A 16,955-nucleotide genomic window follows, 5' to 3' on the forward strand; every position below is an offset into this window, starting at 1 on the left:
AGGGAGGCCGGCCGAGCAGTGAGGACCCCAATGTCACCGAGCACTGCGTACATGGGGACTCAGTGCCCAGGAGTCTGCATGTGTCATCTCACTGAATTCTCACAGCAATCCAGGGAAACAGGATTATTACACACATTTACAGAGGAGTCAGCCCAGGGTACACACTAGAAAGTATCTAACCCAGGATTCAAGCTCATGTCTAAAAATATAAAGTTTGAGAATGTTGAAACAGATTATGTTGCTAAGGCGAGAAAAAAGAAAGAAAAATAAAGGACATTTTCATTAACTTTAGGAAGCTGAGGGGAAGAAAAATCAATCAATAGAACAGCTCTCTTGGCTCAAAGATGAGCTGAAATAAAAAATGAATAGGTGAGAACATTACAATTCTTTATGCACTGGATTTCTGATTCTTTCTATATATAGCTTTTCGACTCTCTCACTTAAAAACTTCTCCCACTTAAAATTTTATACTTCATTATGAACAACAGAAAATGAGGCCAAGGAAGGGCACGTTGAAGCCCTGCTCTGGACAGCTGTTCATTGTAAGCCACATGGCAACAACAGGTGGGGCTGAGAGTCCAGTGGATGGGGAAGCAGAGAAGGGAAAGCCTCGGCAAAAGGGAATTCCTGGAGGCAACACATGTTGGGATGTGAAAAGGGCACTGAGCCAGGGAAATGAAACTATGGGCACTTTCCCCCACTCTGCCACTTCCTAGCTGTGTGACTCAGGGAAATTCACTTAACTTCTCTGAGCCTAGATTTCCTCCTCTATAAGGTAATTATAGTAAAAGCTACTTCACAAGGTTATTGTGAGGATCTAAGGAAAAGTGTATGCTAAAAGAGTCTGGTAACTATAAATCATGAGGAAATTTTAAATTTGTATTCATAGAAAACCATGGAAAGAGTCTCACTGTCATTTCCAATCACCCCTTTCAAAACGAGTTGTCCTATTTGATTCTCCTTGTCCTGTGACACCTGCAGGTCTCACAGAGCACTGAAGGAGGGACTTGGTGGCTTTCCCATCCTTGCAGTTCAATCATTACTCAGCAAAAATGGAAAACACAGCCAACATTCTGACCCAACCAGCTGCTTCCCGTGACAAGCACAAAAAAATGCAGTTTTGCAGCTTTTGTGAGCTATGTTGAGGAGCGACCAGTTCTGGGTCACAAGTTCTGACACACTGAAGATCTTGTGAGCTTTGGCAGGCATTGTGGAACATGGAATTTCCTTCCTAAGATGCACACTGTAGGACTGCCAACAGGCACTCACCTGGGCTGGCAGATGGACTTACAGATTTCTTCTCTGCAAAACAAAAGGAGAAAATGCATAATGCAAAGTGAGGAAAAAAGAAATTTCTGTGTACTGCTAGGATTAAAACTGCCCACATTAAGGGGGCCACTTATATCTTTCCATCACTTCGTCTTGAGTCCTTATATCCTCTCCTTCCAGGTCCCATGTTTGGGGATCTTTGCTTCCCTGCTTTGTTTGACATTTTGAGGCCACTGAGTTACCCTCCTGATCTCACACCTCCTACTGTTAGCTCACGAGGGGGCGGTGCTGCTGGGAGTTTGAGAATTCATACAGAATCATTATGGACAAAGAAATGGAGACCAACATGTGGGAAACAGCTTCTTATTCCTCCAAGGAAGTTCAAGGCTGGCCAGGAGGCTGGTGTCTAGTTAGCAACAAGCTTGGGACCCCTTCCCTCTTACCATAATAGCAATGGTTTGAGTGTGAATTAGAGGAAATATAATATTATCAGGGCTGAGAGGTGCCCAAATTTAAAAAGCATAGGATATGTGAAATTTATCTGCTTTCTAAAAAGGTACAGAATTCAGTTAAATACTACCATATTACTGACTGTTGATGTGGTTCCCTATCCACTATCCATCTCCAGACAGCGCTGAAAGCCACATTGGGAATCTGATGCAGGAAGCACAGGGTAGAGGCCTGGGCCACCCAGGGCAAACCCAGCAGGCTCATGAGCACCAAGGGGATGCCTCTCCAAGCAACTGGGTCGTCTCCACAGCTTTGGGCACTATGCTCAGGGTGGAAAGGACTCCAGGAAGCCAGGCCACACTGCTCCGTTCCATGGATCCCCAGCTGGAGCTGTGATGTGGTGATGAGAGCACTCTTTACCTTTGCAGTGTCCATCGTAATCGACCTGGATTTTGGATCCAGTGAGGCAGGCATCTCTATGCAGCTCGCAGTGGTTGAGGTAGGTCTTGCTGTTGCTGCCACACACAGGCCTCTTGTGAGGTTTGCATTGCTGAAACAGACCGCGGAGGATGTTGGTATAGTTAGGGCTGAGTTAGTGTGTGTGCATGTGAACACACACACACGTGCACACGCACACAGAGCCATCTTGTGAGGGGAGTCCCCACCAGCAGAGATGCCTTCTATCCTGCCAGGGCAACAGGGAGCCTCAGCTCTGGCATCAGTGACCTTACCCCACTCATTGTTGGAGGGACCACATCACCTTGCAGCCCCTCGTGGTGCTCTGTGCTGATCCTGGCCCAGGGTCATCTCTTCTACCCCTACTCCAACCCTATCAAACTAGCAGGAAGGGCATTTTATTCGAAGTCAGGAATCTGGATTATCTATCACTTTATCACTGTGTAGAAAGGCAATCAATCAATGTCTCTGGATGATCTAAGATCCCTTAAAATTCCAACATTCTACGACACAAAACAGCCAGAGCTGGGAACGTGGAGAGACTGAAAGGCAAGCACATACAGCTCAACCCCCATCACCCCAATTCTTCACTTGTTCCAGGGTCTTGCTACAAGAATCTTTGCTCTCTTGCTTTATTTAGTATTTTGTTTTTCTCCTAATCTCACAACAGTTGCTGTGAGGCAGGGGCAGGGGGTGCCTCGGTCTTTGTGAAGGACTAGATAGTAAATGAACTAAGGTTCACTTGGCAACCTGATTCTACTTTGGCTATACTATATAAAGTGCCACTGTGACAGGCAAGCTCAGTTTCTTTAGACTTCCATGATTTTTTTTGTTTCTTTTAAACTTTCTTTCTTTCTTTCTTTATTTATTTCTTTATTTATTTATTATTTTTGGCTGCGCACAGGCTTTCTCTAATTGCAGCGAGCGGGGGCTACTCTTTGTTGCGGTGCGCGGGCAGTGGCTTCTCTTGTTGTGGAGCACGGGCTCTAGGCGGGCGGGCTTCAGTAGTTGTGGCACGTGAGCTCAGTAGTTGTGATTCGTGGGCTCTAGAGTGCAGGCTCAGTAGCTGTCGTACACGACCTTAGTTGCTCAGTGGCATGCGGGATCTTCCCGGATCAGGGCTCGAACCCGTGTCCCCTGCATTGGCAGGAGGGAAGCCCGAGACTTCCATGGTTTTTGAAAGGGGTAACGGGGGAGCAAGTTCTGCTCAGACCTAATAAAGGCACTAAAGCAAGAAAGAGTAGTTGTGGTGGTAAAAGAACACAGAACCCTGGAACTGGAAAGTAGCCCAACCTTTCCAACGTATAGACCAGAAAAACAAAGCCCAGACAGACAAACTTCTTTTAACCAATACGTACCACCATTGGCTTCTTACCATGTGCTGGCCCTGAGCAAAGCCAAACATGGTCTGTCTTTATGGCATCCAGTGGCAACTAATTTGTTTAAAATCACACAATGATATGTGGCCGAGCTGAGGCTAGACAGCAGGTTTCTGGACCCTAAATGGCCACGTAGTGGCCAGGAACACCACTAGGGAGGACATCCCAGAGTCCCCAGCAGATCTGGTTTGCAGGTTTCTGAGTTGGGGACTTCCTTTCTGGGACAATGGGTCAGGATCTTTCAACAGGGGACTAAGGTGGGTGTATTTACTTGTAGAATTACAGATGAATTTCCAGTCTTGGGTTCATTTGACAGAAAGGAGAAAAAAGGGCACACATCCAGGCTATTTATGTTTGCCAAGAGCAAGAATCCTGCCTACAAAAGAAGTATTTCTTAAAAGGTCACTTTGTTTTTTAAACTTCATTAAAAGCAAAAACAAACCTGAGAAATCTGCGTTCCATCTAGTATTTTAAAATATGCATATCCTTTGACCTAGCATGCCCCAGTGGGACTCAATCCTACAGAGATAAAGCCAGCAGCATGTAAGAATATTTGTAGAAAGATGTCATTGTTGGTAGTGGTAAACAACCCATGAAACAACCTAAATGTCCATCTATAGGAAAATGACTACATAAATCTGGTTCCTGTATATCACTAAATATTGAGCTATTAAAAAATGAGTTAGAACTATACATGCTGACCTAGAGGGTTGTTGTTATATATTAATGAGTATAAGATACAAGTTGCATATATCTAGATCTGTCTATATTATGATCCCATTTTTGTATAAAATAGGGGGAAACCCTATATGTTTATAGTTGCATAGAAAAAAAACCCATGTGGAACAAATATACACCAAACTGTTTACACTGGTTATTTCAGACTAATGGGATTTGAGGGTTATGGGGAAGATTATTAATTTTATGTTTGCATAAATGTCTGTACTACTTGACTTAAAAAAAAAGCAATTGTTAATTTTGTAATTTAAAACTCTTATAAAGCTAAACTTTTTTTTTTTTTTTGCAGTACACGGGCCTCTCACTGTTGTGGCCTCTCCTGCTGCAGAGCACAGGCTCCGGACGCGCAGGATCAGCGGCCATGGCTCACGGGCCTAGCCGCTCCGCGGCATGTGGGATCTTCCCGGACCAGGGCACGAACCCGTGTCCCCTGCATCGGCAGGTGGACTCTCAACCACTGCACCACCAGGGAAGCCCAAAGCTAAACCTTTTTTAAAAGGAAAAATATCCCTACATTGACATCTGATTTTTAACTTCTGAGATAAAAATTTCACTTATCTCAGATAGACAAGGTGTGCTTTTATAAAGATGATGCAATCGTTGGCACTGCTCTGCAGACTGGTAGCTCCAGCGAGGTAACCACACTAGCCTTGGCCACCGTCCTCTGGCTCCCACCCTCAGGACTTACCTCGATGCAGAGGCAGGTGGGCTCTCCCTTCTCTGTGACTGCACATTCCCGGCCGGCTCCACAAAACACATTGGCACAGATCTTGGATTTGCTCCTTGGTTCCTCCTAAAACACAAAATCATCAAGGAAACCCTGTCAGTGAGATGAGCCCATCTACGGATGAGCCAATGGTGGTGCTTATCTCTCAGGCTCGGGCCGTGGCCTAGAGTCGAAGGGTCCTGAACAGCCAGAAGTTCTCCCCAACAGCCAGCATCAATCTTGCTGGCACTGCTCCTTCTCAAGCCCAGCTACCTATGAATCTCTAAGATTGTTTCTCAAAGAGCAAGAGCTTCTTTCTTGCATGCTTCCTTTCTTCTAAAACATTTATTGAGCACCCATTAAATGCCAATACTAGGCTAAGGACTGGAGATAAAAAGGCATAGTCCCTGTCCTCAAGAAGCTCCATGGCTATCCAAGGAAACAGAATAAAGAGACCTCTAGAAAGCAATGAGGAAGTGTTAACAACAGGAAGGTGAGACTCAAACAAGACTTTCTGAAGATAAGATGCCTTAACTGACTCCTAAAGGATAAGAAGAGCAAGCCAGGCAGAAGTGGAAATGCTTGAGAGAAATACGGATATCTGAAGGACCAAAATCTCACTGAGCAGTGGTCAAGGCGCTGCCATCTCAAAAGGCCAAAGAAGGATGGCTAAACCATTGGAAACGTGGATCTGCTATTATTCGACATGGTCTTATGCAGCCCCTGTCCATATCTGCCTCTGGCTTCAAGACCAAGAGGGCCAGAGAATCACCTGACAGACAGAACTGTTCTCAAACCACTTGTGGTCAGACATTCGTGTTCAGATATATGCAGCAAAACTGACAAGGCAGGGAATGGTCCCGGTCTGTGCCACTGACGATGTGGGTGTTCACAGGCACTAATCTGTCAGTGACACAGTCCTTGGTGGCAGAAAGCTAGCCCTACCTCATCTGCCACTCAGGTCAGCAGTAGTGGAGGCTGAACGAAGGAGAATGATTTCTTGAGCCCTTTTCTTGACTGGATGGGCAGGCAATCACCAGTGCCTCCAGGCTCCTGCCCACTGGGGTAGCGTTGGCCGTGGAAGAACCAGCAAAGATGGCAGAGGCTGGGATGGGGTCGTGGGCCTGGCTATAGTAAAGATGGGGGATGGAACCTAAGATTGCATCCTTCAGGCCATGTCTGCCGTGTCATGCAGAGAACTCGCAGCCACAAAGCTTGTAACTGTAAAATTCTTATAGTCGGTAAATGTTTTACATCCAAGAAAAGGTCACAGAAAGCCATAAACAAGTGGACGTGGAGAGCTGAGAGAGTATGTCCGATACAAGTTGGTCTGCTGCCACCCGGAGGCTGCTCTGCAAACTCTAGGTTATTTTCTCTCTGAGCCAGCTTGCCGGTCATGCAGGGCTCCCATTGGTCTAGAAACCCTTGCCATGCTCACATTTCATTGGTTCACAAGCTGTTGCTAAACCCATTCTCTTTTGGATGTTGCTAAGGCGAATTCAATAAAGCTGGCAGGGAGCAAAGAAAGAGGAAGTAATTCCCAGCAGGCTGGGGGTACTGGAGAGCTGTTGTTTCCTAAACCAGGAGTGGAGATAAAATCGAGTATATTCTCCAGGCAGGGCCCTCTTGGAAACTCCCCGGGAATGGCAAGCAGCTCTAAAAATGAAGAGGAAAAGGCTACTGCTGACCAGTGTAAAAAAAAATCTCAGATAAGACTACCTTCTCCTCTCCCCCTTCATGAAACAACATGCTGAGGGCTACAGACAAATACATACCCCCAGTGAGTGTGTCACGTGAGTTAAAGACACACTACTGCATAAAAAAGCATGCTCAGACATAGGCCTACGCTCAAAGGCACACCAGCAGACAGTCCCACAAGCCTTTACCACTTACTAGCTGTATGTCCATAATTAGTCACTTCAATTCTCTGAGCTTTGCTTTCTTCATCTGTAAAATAGGGGTAAATACCTGCCCTACCTTGTGAAGATGAAATGAGATAATATATTTGGAACTGCATCATAAACTTGTTAAGTATTATTCATTTTAATGATTATAGAGTTTCCTGCAGAATAACCTGAGGCATTTACAGAGCCTCTTTTCATCTTATGTTTGTTTTTAGTGAGTATTAAAAATAAAAGCTTTTACTGATAGGTCGAACTCAACCCAAGTCATTTTTCAGAAATAATTCTCAAAAATCCATTTAAAGAAACAGATACCCTTTACATAAAATATAACGACTAATATTTGAATAGTACTATTAAAATTTACAAAGCGTTTTCATACATACACTTTCATCTTACTGTGGACAGCCCTGCAAAAACATGCGTATTAGTAACCACATTTTACAGATGAGGAAACTGAAAATGGGAAGGTCGAGTAACTTGCCCAAGGTCCCACAGCTAAAAATGAGGAGCTAGGATTCCAACCCAGATCTTCAGACAATAGATGACTAAGCTCCTATTTATAAATGCCTGGCGCCCTGCTAAGTGATTTTCATTTTACAGGATCTTGTTTAAGCTCTACGACAACACCATAAATCAGACATCCTAACTATCCCCATTTTATAGATGAGGGAACTAAGCCTTAAGAGGTTAAATAAGTAGCAAGTGGCAGAGCTAGGGTTGTACCCAACCAAAGGGAAAACTAGTCTTTTATATTTGATTTATTTTCATATCTATAAGATTGAAGATTAAGGAAATCATGATGCGGATTTGATTTGCGTCCTTAGCAAATGTCAGAAGAAAGTGCTTAAAGGTATGACAGTTAGATTTGATGTCCACCTCCCACCTCTGCTCCTTACTTACCATGGTTGTGGGCAAGGTACTGTCTTTAAACCTCGGTTTCTAGTGTGTAGAATGGGAACACTAATCCCCATGAGGACTCTGGGAGGGTTATGTGAGATGTACTGCGCGCAGCACAGTGCCTGCCCCACAACAGGAAGCGGCCGTTATTACAGTGGGCAACTGATGTTCATACAATTTTCCCACCGAGATGCTGTCGTCACCTTGGGCTGTCAAGTCCCCAACCATCCTTCCTTACACTGAATGATAATACTGAGAGCAGCACTGACCGAATGGAAAAAACCAAGGGCCTAACAACCCTGTGATCGTGTTTGAAGACCACAGAGAAATGCTAGCTAAACAGCATTCCTCTTTGCAGGCGGCACATCTGTCAATAGGGGGCAATCTCTCTCTTTGTCTTATGGAGCTTGGAGCTGCAATGCAGAAGCGCAGCTTTGGCTTCAGCAGCTCCTCCCAATCGAGATGTGACCAAGTGGGGTGGGAGAATGGGCGGGTGCCCTGCGGGCATCAGGACACCAAGAACCAGGGATTTGCTGACTTGGGAAAAAACATCTAACCTGAAGCCCTCACAGCACCCCAGCCCCCTATTCTGACCATTCACAGGCATGCTATCATGTAGAAATCAGTACGGAAAAAAATTTTCAAAATTTTCTTTGTGTCATTGAAAGCCCTTCTCCAAGCCCTATGTTCTCTGCGAGCAGGGATGCCAGGAGCATCCCTGAGGCTCCTGAGAAGTTCCTCAGAGTGGTAGGTGGTCTTACCCGTCTGCTGAGTGACTGATTCTGAGTGGGGGAGAACATCTTGAGAGGGGATAAACATGGCAGGAACATGCTCAAGGCACAGGACAATGCTGCCTGGTGTGTGAGTGTAGGAAGAGAGAGATGAGGTGGGGCTGGCAGGTGGCAGGGGGCGGGTCAGGCCAGGTGATCCAAGGGGCTCTCCATGGATCTGATGCACAGTGAAGACCCTGGGAAGTTTGGGACGGGGCAGGTGACATGATGAAGGTGGTTGCTTTCGAATATTGCGTCTGGTCCTTTCCAGCTTGGAAATACCGACTCAAAGCGCAGGGCAGACTGGAGAGAGGCTGGAGACAAAAACCTGCCAGGTGTAAGACTGCAGTCTTGTTGGGGGGGGAGGTGACCAGGGCCTAGGGCTAGTATTAATCAGAGCACCTACAACTGAGTGAGGCTCTTCACAAATCTCTTTGTCCTCACGTCTGTGTAGGTTTCCATATTTTTAGTTCCATGTAACAGATAGGGAGGAATTATAAGATTCACAAAAGCTCTGTGATGTGCAGAGTCCACATAACCAGCTAGAGCTGTGTCAGAACCGTAACACTGGTCAGCCTGACCCCAGAGTCTTGATAATCCCTTATGGGGAACAGTCAAATGAGCTGCAGGGAGAGGGTACAGCTACAAGGGCTGGCGCAGGGGAGTCACAGGCACAATGCAGTTCTCACAATGAAAAGAAAATTGTCTGCTTTACTACCATATCAATTTTAGGAATTAGGTCCGAAAGTTGTATGAGAATTTCATCTACGTAGAGATAACGATATTGGCATCTGAATATTCTCTGGGAGTGTGAGGTCACAGGTATGTGAACCGGTAGTCTGAATATACCTGTGTGACTGACTGGAGAGAGGGAGTGTGTTCTGGAAGTGAGGCCACCATGCTATATTGAGAAAAATCAACAAAATACTTGCTCCCTATGGAGAAACATCAAGTTTCTAGCTTTATCCTTCTACATCCTCTCCCTGACTTGCTTTTATGTTGTTTTCATTATGTGTTGCAAGCCATGCTCTGGGGGTTTGGTCTCATGTTAATCTGCACAATTCAAATTCCCCTTGGTAAAAGATGACCGGGAACACTGCTGACTTTTACCAGGGAAAAATGTCCTCTCTGAGCCACTGCATGGTGATAATGATACCTTGTTTGAATAGCAATTTTGATGAGTCTGTAATTTTTACTATTACTTTTATTTTCAAAACCTTTTAGGATACGCAGGCAGGAGTTACTTCTAAGGCCCCTCCAGATGTAACATCCTGTGATAAAGAAGAAATGGATGGAGGCTCACAGCTGTATCGACTGGTCCAAGACCTCATGGGTACAGACCTGGGTCCTGGCCCAAGGTCTCCAGACTTTAATTCCAGCCCTCTTTCCACTAAACCACTTTGCCTCTCTACAAATCAGAGCTAGAAAAGGTATTGTCTTGGATCCAAGGTCTAAAAAAAAAACAACAACAGAAATTATCTTTGCACTTGAAAAAGATCCTTTGCAAGCCATGGGAAAACCACTTATTTGCAAAACCACCAGTAGAAGTGACAGGGTGTCTGAGTCTCTGGGCTGAGCAGCACTAAGCCTGAACATAAAATATGCTTCGAATGTTTAAAAGAGTCTTCTGAAGTAAAACAATTTCTGGAAGAACAGTGTGCTTTGGCAGGGGAGGAAGCTTATAAGCAAAGCCATAAAAGTGTCAGCTTAATATACCATCAGCACTTCACTAATGTGAACTGGGTCGGCTCTGTCCCCTCCATCCCTTTTCTCCTTCCCAACTTTCTTTTTGAAAAAAACAGCGCTACGTATGCCAAGGTGGAATTTTGGCTCCCCTTGCCACTATTCTGTGACAGAGAGGCTTTGCTGACATGAGAAAGGCTCTCCTTGCTTTGCCAGAATTAGTCATGGAAACTTCACAGGAACACCAGGGCCCCTCAGATACGCTGAGCACCAGAGCTGGGGACAAAGGAATTCACAGAACTGGGGAGAGCAGGAGACCTGGGTGGGGCACAGGCTGGGACGGCCGTTCTGGAATGGAACCCAGTAGCACAGGCCTCAGAAAGCCAGGAAGAAAGCAAGGCCACTTCAGGACCTTGAAATATGGCTGGAGCATCATGTGAGCTTGCTCAATTCTCTGATTCTTTTTCTCTGAAGAGTGTGTTGCTGCGTCCTACATATTCCGGGAAAGAGGAGGAAGGAGTGACTCTAGCAGTTGCTCTGATGTGCTTGGCAATAGGCACTGTGTTTGTCCCTCCCTCGTGGGTGCTCACAACCAATCCCTCATCTTAAGGTTTAGGCACCAGGGCCAGACCCAGGTTTTGTGGGGCCTGAAGCTTAAACAAGTTGAGGGGCCCCGCTTAAGAAAAAGAATATACAACTATGACTGCAAAATTGGGCACAGGGCTTTGGAAGTGGGCCTTAACAAGTAAAAGGACCGAAACTGAAGCTTAATTAGCTTCTCAGTCAATCTGACTCACCATAAACAAGAAGGCTTTGAGGGCTTTAGTCTCTTAGTCAGAGCCCTATTTAATATTTTATGCACACAAAGCGTATCTCAAGTAGACTAAACGCCTGCACATTTTGGCTTCCCACAGACTCACCACATTGTCTTGCCAGAGAAAAATGCTCAGTAAACGTTTTTTACATTAAATGTCATTTGGGGTTCTTCAGGTTGATGTCAGTGTCAGTGGCCAGTGACAATGCACTCAGGATGTTTGGGGTAAGGCATGGCTAAGCTTTATGATATCAAAATAAGGGCTGCATCACCCCCAAGAGGATTAGCCTTAAGATTAAAAAAAACCCAAAAAACCTCTATTATGGATCTGTCATTCAAGAATTATCTAATTTTTCATTGTATTAATTTCTATGTTCAGCCTCTATCATAGCTTACAGGACAGCACATTTTCTACTCATTATGTGATAATGTATTGTGTGCCTGGAAATGCCTACTTTCAAATTTCAAATGGGACAAAGCTGTTTACCTTAACCACTGCCTTTGTTATTTTACAGACTCTGTCACATTCTCTTAAGTGCTGGCCCTGTCACACAAGGATCTACACTGCCATCTTCATACGGAAGCCCTTTCACCTTCCCAGCTGCTCATGTGCCACCTCTGGAATGCCTCCCCCTCCATATGTTAGGACTTTTTTGAGGTGGCCCAGATACAGCATGGCAGACTGGATGCTTGGTTTCTATATAATGGTAAGTTCAGTTTTCTGCAATGGTCTTGTCCAGTCATAGCATAAGCAAATAGCGGCATTTAGTAAGCACAGAGTTAGAAATATATTAGAAATATATTTCACATGGACTGAAAATAATCTCACAAGGGTCTGTGAGGGTGGAGTATTCATCCCCGTTGGCAGTGAGGAGGCTGTAACTCTGAGTTGTGCTGTGACTGAGGTAGGTAGGCATTTCTGCTCTCACGCCTTCAGGTCATGGTCCACAGCAATGAGCTGGGTGTCTTCCTGTGGAGTGCCATGCTATCTCCCCAACTCAGGCACATGCAATGATGCCACTGTGACAGGGGCTATTGGGCTCCCCACTATCTGTCAATAGTCCTCAGAGTGACCCCTGGAAATTCCCAAGATAGTGTGGCAGTCTTCCTAAAGGGTGCTTTTTGTAAGTTCCCTGGTTTCACAATTTCACCCTTCAGTTTCATCAGAAACCTGAATGGAAACATTTAAGCCAGACCACTCTCCACCCTGAATTAGTCTGTTAGGTTTGAGCATGGTATTCATTTTCTGTTTTCCAACCATCTGCCTGAGACTTGTCCATTTTAAAGGACAAAGCAGAGGGTATGGATAGTCCTCTAGTCTTCTTCAGTGAAAGCCAAAGCAAGGAGTTTAGACCTCTCAGAAAGCATATTTGATAATGCCTATAACAACAAACAAGAAGGATAACAGGGGCTTCCCTGGTGGCGCAGTGGTTAAGATTCTGCCTGCCAATGCAGGGGACACGGGTTCGAGCCCTGGTCCGGGAATTTCCCACATGCTGTGGAGCAACTAAGCCCGTGCACCATAACTACTGAGCCTGCGCTCTAGAGCCCGTGAGCCACGACTACTGAGCTCGCGTGCTACAACTACTGAAGCCTGCGTGCCTAGAGCCCGTGCTGTGCAATAAGAGAAGCCACCGCAATGAGAAGCCCGCGCACCACAACGAAGAGTAGCCCCTGCTCGCCGCAACTAGAGAAAGCTTGCGCACAGCAATGAAGACTCAACGCAGCCAAAAATAAATAAATAAATTTATTTTTAAAAAAAAGGATAACAGCCTGTGACCAGCATGGTACAAGTCCTGTGGCATAGACTCTAAAAGAGTACAGGATGTGGCCTCTGCCTTCACAGAAGTTTCTAACCTAGTCCGGGAGATGAAACTAACACACACAGACCAATGCAGTCCTGAAGTAAATGGGGATGACCTTAGGGTTTCATGGACGAGGTGGGACTCGTCCTGAAGAATGGTAGAATCTGGACAGAAAATCTGTACGTTTCTGAGCAGGAGGGTTTTAAGAACAGTTGGGTGGTGGTATGTGGGAAGAAACAGGTCAGGTGGAATTGGGGGCACAAGGAAACCAGCTAGAAAGAGTCTGGGGTGATGAGTCTCATGGAAGGTAGTGACATGGATTCAGAGAAAGGAAGAAATCCAAGAGCAATCTCTAAAGAACAAGGGGATCTGGCAACATACCAGACAGAAGAGAGGAAGGAGAAAATCCAGGGAGCTGCCAAGATCTTTGGCTTTGAGAGCCTGGAAGGCTGCTGGTGTGTCTGTCAGAGTGGAGCCCTGGGAAGGGGCTGAATGAAAGGGGGGCAGGCAATGATGAGTCAGTTATGGACATTAGTCTAAAGGGACAGTAAAACATCCCACTAAGTTGAAAATAAAGGATTGGAGGTGCACATCTGGACATCATCTGTGTAGATGATGAGAACAAATGAGCTCAGGAGGACAGGATGGGAATGGAGGGCTGAGGGCAACTGAGAGAAAGGGACAAGATGAGCACAGAGAGCAGCAGGAAGGAAGGCAGGTTGCCCATGGGGTCCTTGTGCAAATCAGAAAAGGTGTCTTCCCCTTTAGGCAGATGCAACACCGGGCCAGGTTACAGGGCTTGGCAAGCAGAGTGTGGGTTGGATTTCAGCCCCCCTCACCTCCTTGTGCAGTGAAGAGCCTGCACAACTGTATGAGGGCTCTGAAGGCAGACCAGCCAAGAAAGCAGAGTAGGCACATTCAGAAAACTGGGAGCAAAACCAGGAAGTCTAGAGAGCTCCTAGAAATGGATGATGAATGGCACTGCATGAGAAATGCTTTGGCAAACATTGCGAAGTAGGCAAAAAAAAAAACCCACAGAGAAACTTTTAAACCTCTGCTAAAACCTGAATCAGTAACCCAGGGGTCAGACCAGGCAGAGGCAGTGAGGTCCTATGTAAAGAGAATTGGTGCAAGAGCCTGGAGAGAGGCCTTGGACATGTCTCTGCTTCTAACACACTGTGTGACTTAGGGCAAGGTGCTTGACCTCTCTGGGCCTCAGATTCCCCATCTATAAATGCAAGTGTTGTTGATGATGCCAAAGTCCCTTAAACTGTTAGAATTCTCTTACCTAGTAAGCACAGGAATTTACTATTTCAGGTGTTCCTGAATATCAAACTTTAATCTCCCAAGGAAACTAACCTCAACTAAACTAAAGATATTGGTTATGTATAGACCCTCCTGAGGGTGTTTCAGGGTTTTTGCTGGGCTTTGGTGGGGGAATTAAAGTTGGATTTCATAGTCAAAGGATTTTCATAAGCAATGCTTTTTCATTCCCTCCTGGATCATGGCAGAGGAAATCAGGGGAGCAGTAATGGGACCCCAACTGAGTGGCCTGATTTCACTCTTAGTTAACTGGTTGGAACCCTCTACTCCCCCAGAATGCCATTAATAACACTTCTATTCTATTTGTGTTTGCCTTGCAAGAAAAAAAAGGGAAGAAAAGAAGGGAGAGAATGGCTAAAGGAAATTCACATGAGATTCACAATTCTTCATTCCTGCCAAGAACCTGTCACTGAAGTATGTCTGGGACTGCCAGGACTTACATTTACTCAGCATTCATGCTCTAATTATTTCCACATGTAGTTCAAGGAAAATGGTTGATTAAAGTTAAAAAAAAAAAACCCACACACCTAAGTCCCAATTCCCTCAACTAAAGAGGGGAGACAGCTCTAGGGCCGCTGTGGAAGAGTTCTGAGAGCCAGTTTTAGAAGTGTCCCCTGCAGTGCTGGCCACATCTGGACCAACATCCCCACACATTCCCGGCACTCCTTCCCGGGCAAGCCAACCCTCCACCTCCCCAGGCTTCCCAAGCCCTGAACAAAAGAGAATTCACATTCTTTGGACTTCTGAGTGGAACATAGGATTTATTCCCCTGCTTTGGTGGAAGGCAGAAGAGATATGAATACAGGCTAAGAGCTACAAGTTCTCCTCACCAGCCCTTTTGGCCTGGGCTCTTCTCAATTTAGGTAGCTCCTGGTATCACATAAGTCCTAAGGAAGGAATCCAATGTGGCAGAGAAGTTGGGTACCTTCCCTGAACTGGGGGATAACCATTTGTGGCTCCTTTCCATCATCCCAGTTTGCACAGGGCTCTCCCTAAAACTGAAAGGCAATCTACTACTCTCCAAGGTGGTTCACGTGACCTGGCACCAATGCCAACACTGTCACCTACTTGGCCACACTTAACCAGGTCTTTGGCACGTGGCTCAGTCTTCTTCCTCTCTTTTGGGTGACTTCATTGTTTACTTGGCCTTCTCACCTCCAAGAATCCTCATTTCTCAGGTGTTCTGGCTACAGGCGCTTCAGGAGGTGTCTGTGAGTAGAGCAGGTGGCCACAGCAGACTAAAATAAAGGGTATGGGGCACCTGAGGTTCTACGTTTGAAAAGAGAACTCATTACCCTTTGAAAATGTCAACACCATGAGGTAATGTTATCTGCTTCGTTAACCTTCAGATGGGCAAAGAATGTCCCACAGGACCAGCTAAAAAAATAATGTCACCATCTGGGAAGTCTGATTTATCGTCTGGATTGCCCCAATTCTTCCTGTCCTTCAAAGCTCAGCTCAAGTCACACCACTCCATCCTCAGTGACTTCTTCCTTTTGATTGGTATGAATTCCTCCTTCCTTCTCTGAACGCTCATTCCTCTCTGTATGAACTCCTTTTGATCACTTATAAAAATTTTTAATTGATTGTGCAGATTTTGTCTTCTGAACTATAAGTTCCTAAAGGACAAGGATTATGTTTTAGACTCCTGTCACAGGTCCTGGCATAGCACCCCGTGACACTCAGTCAACCTTCGTTGAAAGTATGAAAGGGGGACTGAACCCCACTGCCCTAAGGACTTGGAGCAGGGGCAGAAAGCCAGCCCCTGTTCCAGCTTCCCTCCTGGGGCTGCCCCCTTCCAGGACCAGTCTTTTTGGGGAAATAGCCTCAAGACCCAACTCTTTTCCACCAGGCCATAAATATTTAGCTTGGAATTTCACTAATTAGAGATTGTCTTAGACCCACAGAAAGACACTGGGGTGTGCGTGTGTGTGTGTTTTGATGAAGTGGACAGGAGAACAATGGGGGACTGAAATGACTTTCAGACATGTCCTTGTTCACAATTAATATATAACCTAGCTGATACGCTGAGGGAATGAGAATCTGGTGGAGGGAGGGAGGGTGGAAGATGAGGTCATGCAGAAATATGAGGTCCCTCAGGGAGGGCAAAATTGGGTGGGACTTCACAGTGTAGCATACAGGCCACCCAAGAGCAGCCCAACAAGGTGGCCTATAAAAGGGAGAAGTGGAGATGAAGAGAAGCACCTGAGAAGAGGCCAAGAGAAATTGTGAAAATGGGCTTATTATCAAGGCAGCTGTTTTGTGTTACCTCTTCTCAGGAACCCCACCCGACATTGCCCTGAGGTAGAAGGAAGGCAAGATGGTCAGTCTTCCTACATGAGAAAAAGAGGCTTCTTGCCTTGTTCTACCCCTCCTCCAGTCTGAGAATCTCTCTAGCCACTCTCCTCTGGCTCACCCACTAGGCTGACCTTGCAGTGGGCTGGAATACACTGAAATGCAAGTTGCCAGGGCAGGGCAAAGACTTAGCTGTGCCCGAGTGATTTATTTCCCCTGGTGCTTGCGGAAAAAGAACTGTGATGTCCAACCAAGAGCTGAGACCATTTGACAGAATGGAGGGGGCAAGAGGGTAGGGGAAAAGCCAAGAAGGCAGGGTTGACTGGAACAAAATAGAACAGAGACCCAGAGACCCAGCATAGCAGAGCAGCCTAAGTCTCCTCTTTAAAGACATAGACAAAGCCCTGGGAATCTTTTGGGGTAGTGTAGCTGAAAAGCATCTGTCAAGTTTGCAAGCATCCTGGCA

At 45.8% G+C, this 16,955-nt stretch overlaps 1 protein-coding gene across 1 annotated transcript in view; it reads right to left on the reverse strand.

The window, feature by feature from the left end:
• Window positions 1–16,955, reverse strand: part of FSTL1 (follistatin like 1) — a 51,025-nt gene that overhangs the window by 12,418 nt on the left and 21,652 nt on the right. Inside the window, exons 3-5 of the mRNA XM_081234160.1 lie at window positions 4,981–5,085; window positions 2,140–2,269; window positions 1,270–1,302 (exon numbers count right to left, since the gene is read on the reverse strand). Of these exons, the coding sequence (XP_081090286.1) occupies window positions 1,270–1,302; window positions 2,140–2,269; window positions 4,981–5,085 (268 nt within the window). The remainder of the gene's footprint in view (window positions 1–1,269; window positions 1,303–2,139; window positions 2,270–4,980; window positions 5,086–16,955) is intronic.

This window comes from Mesoplodon bidens, assembly GCF_964165515.1.
Source record: "Mesoplodon bidens genome assembly, chromosome: 5".
In the NCBI taxonomy this organism is placed as follows: Eukaryota; Metazoa; Chordata; class Mammalia; order Artiodactyla; family Ziphiidae; genus Mesoplodon; species Mesoplodon bidens.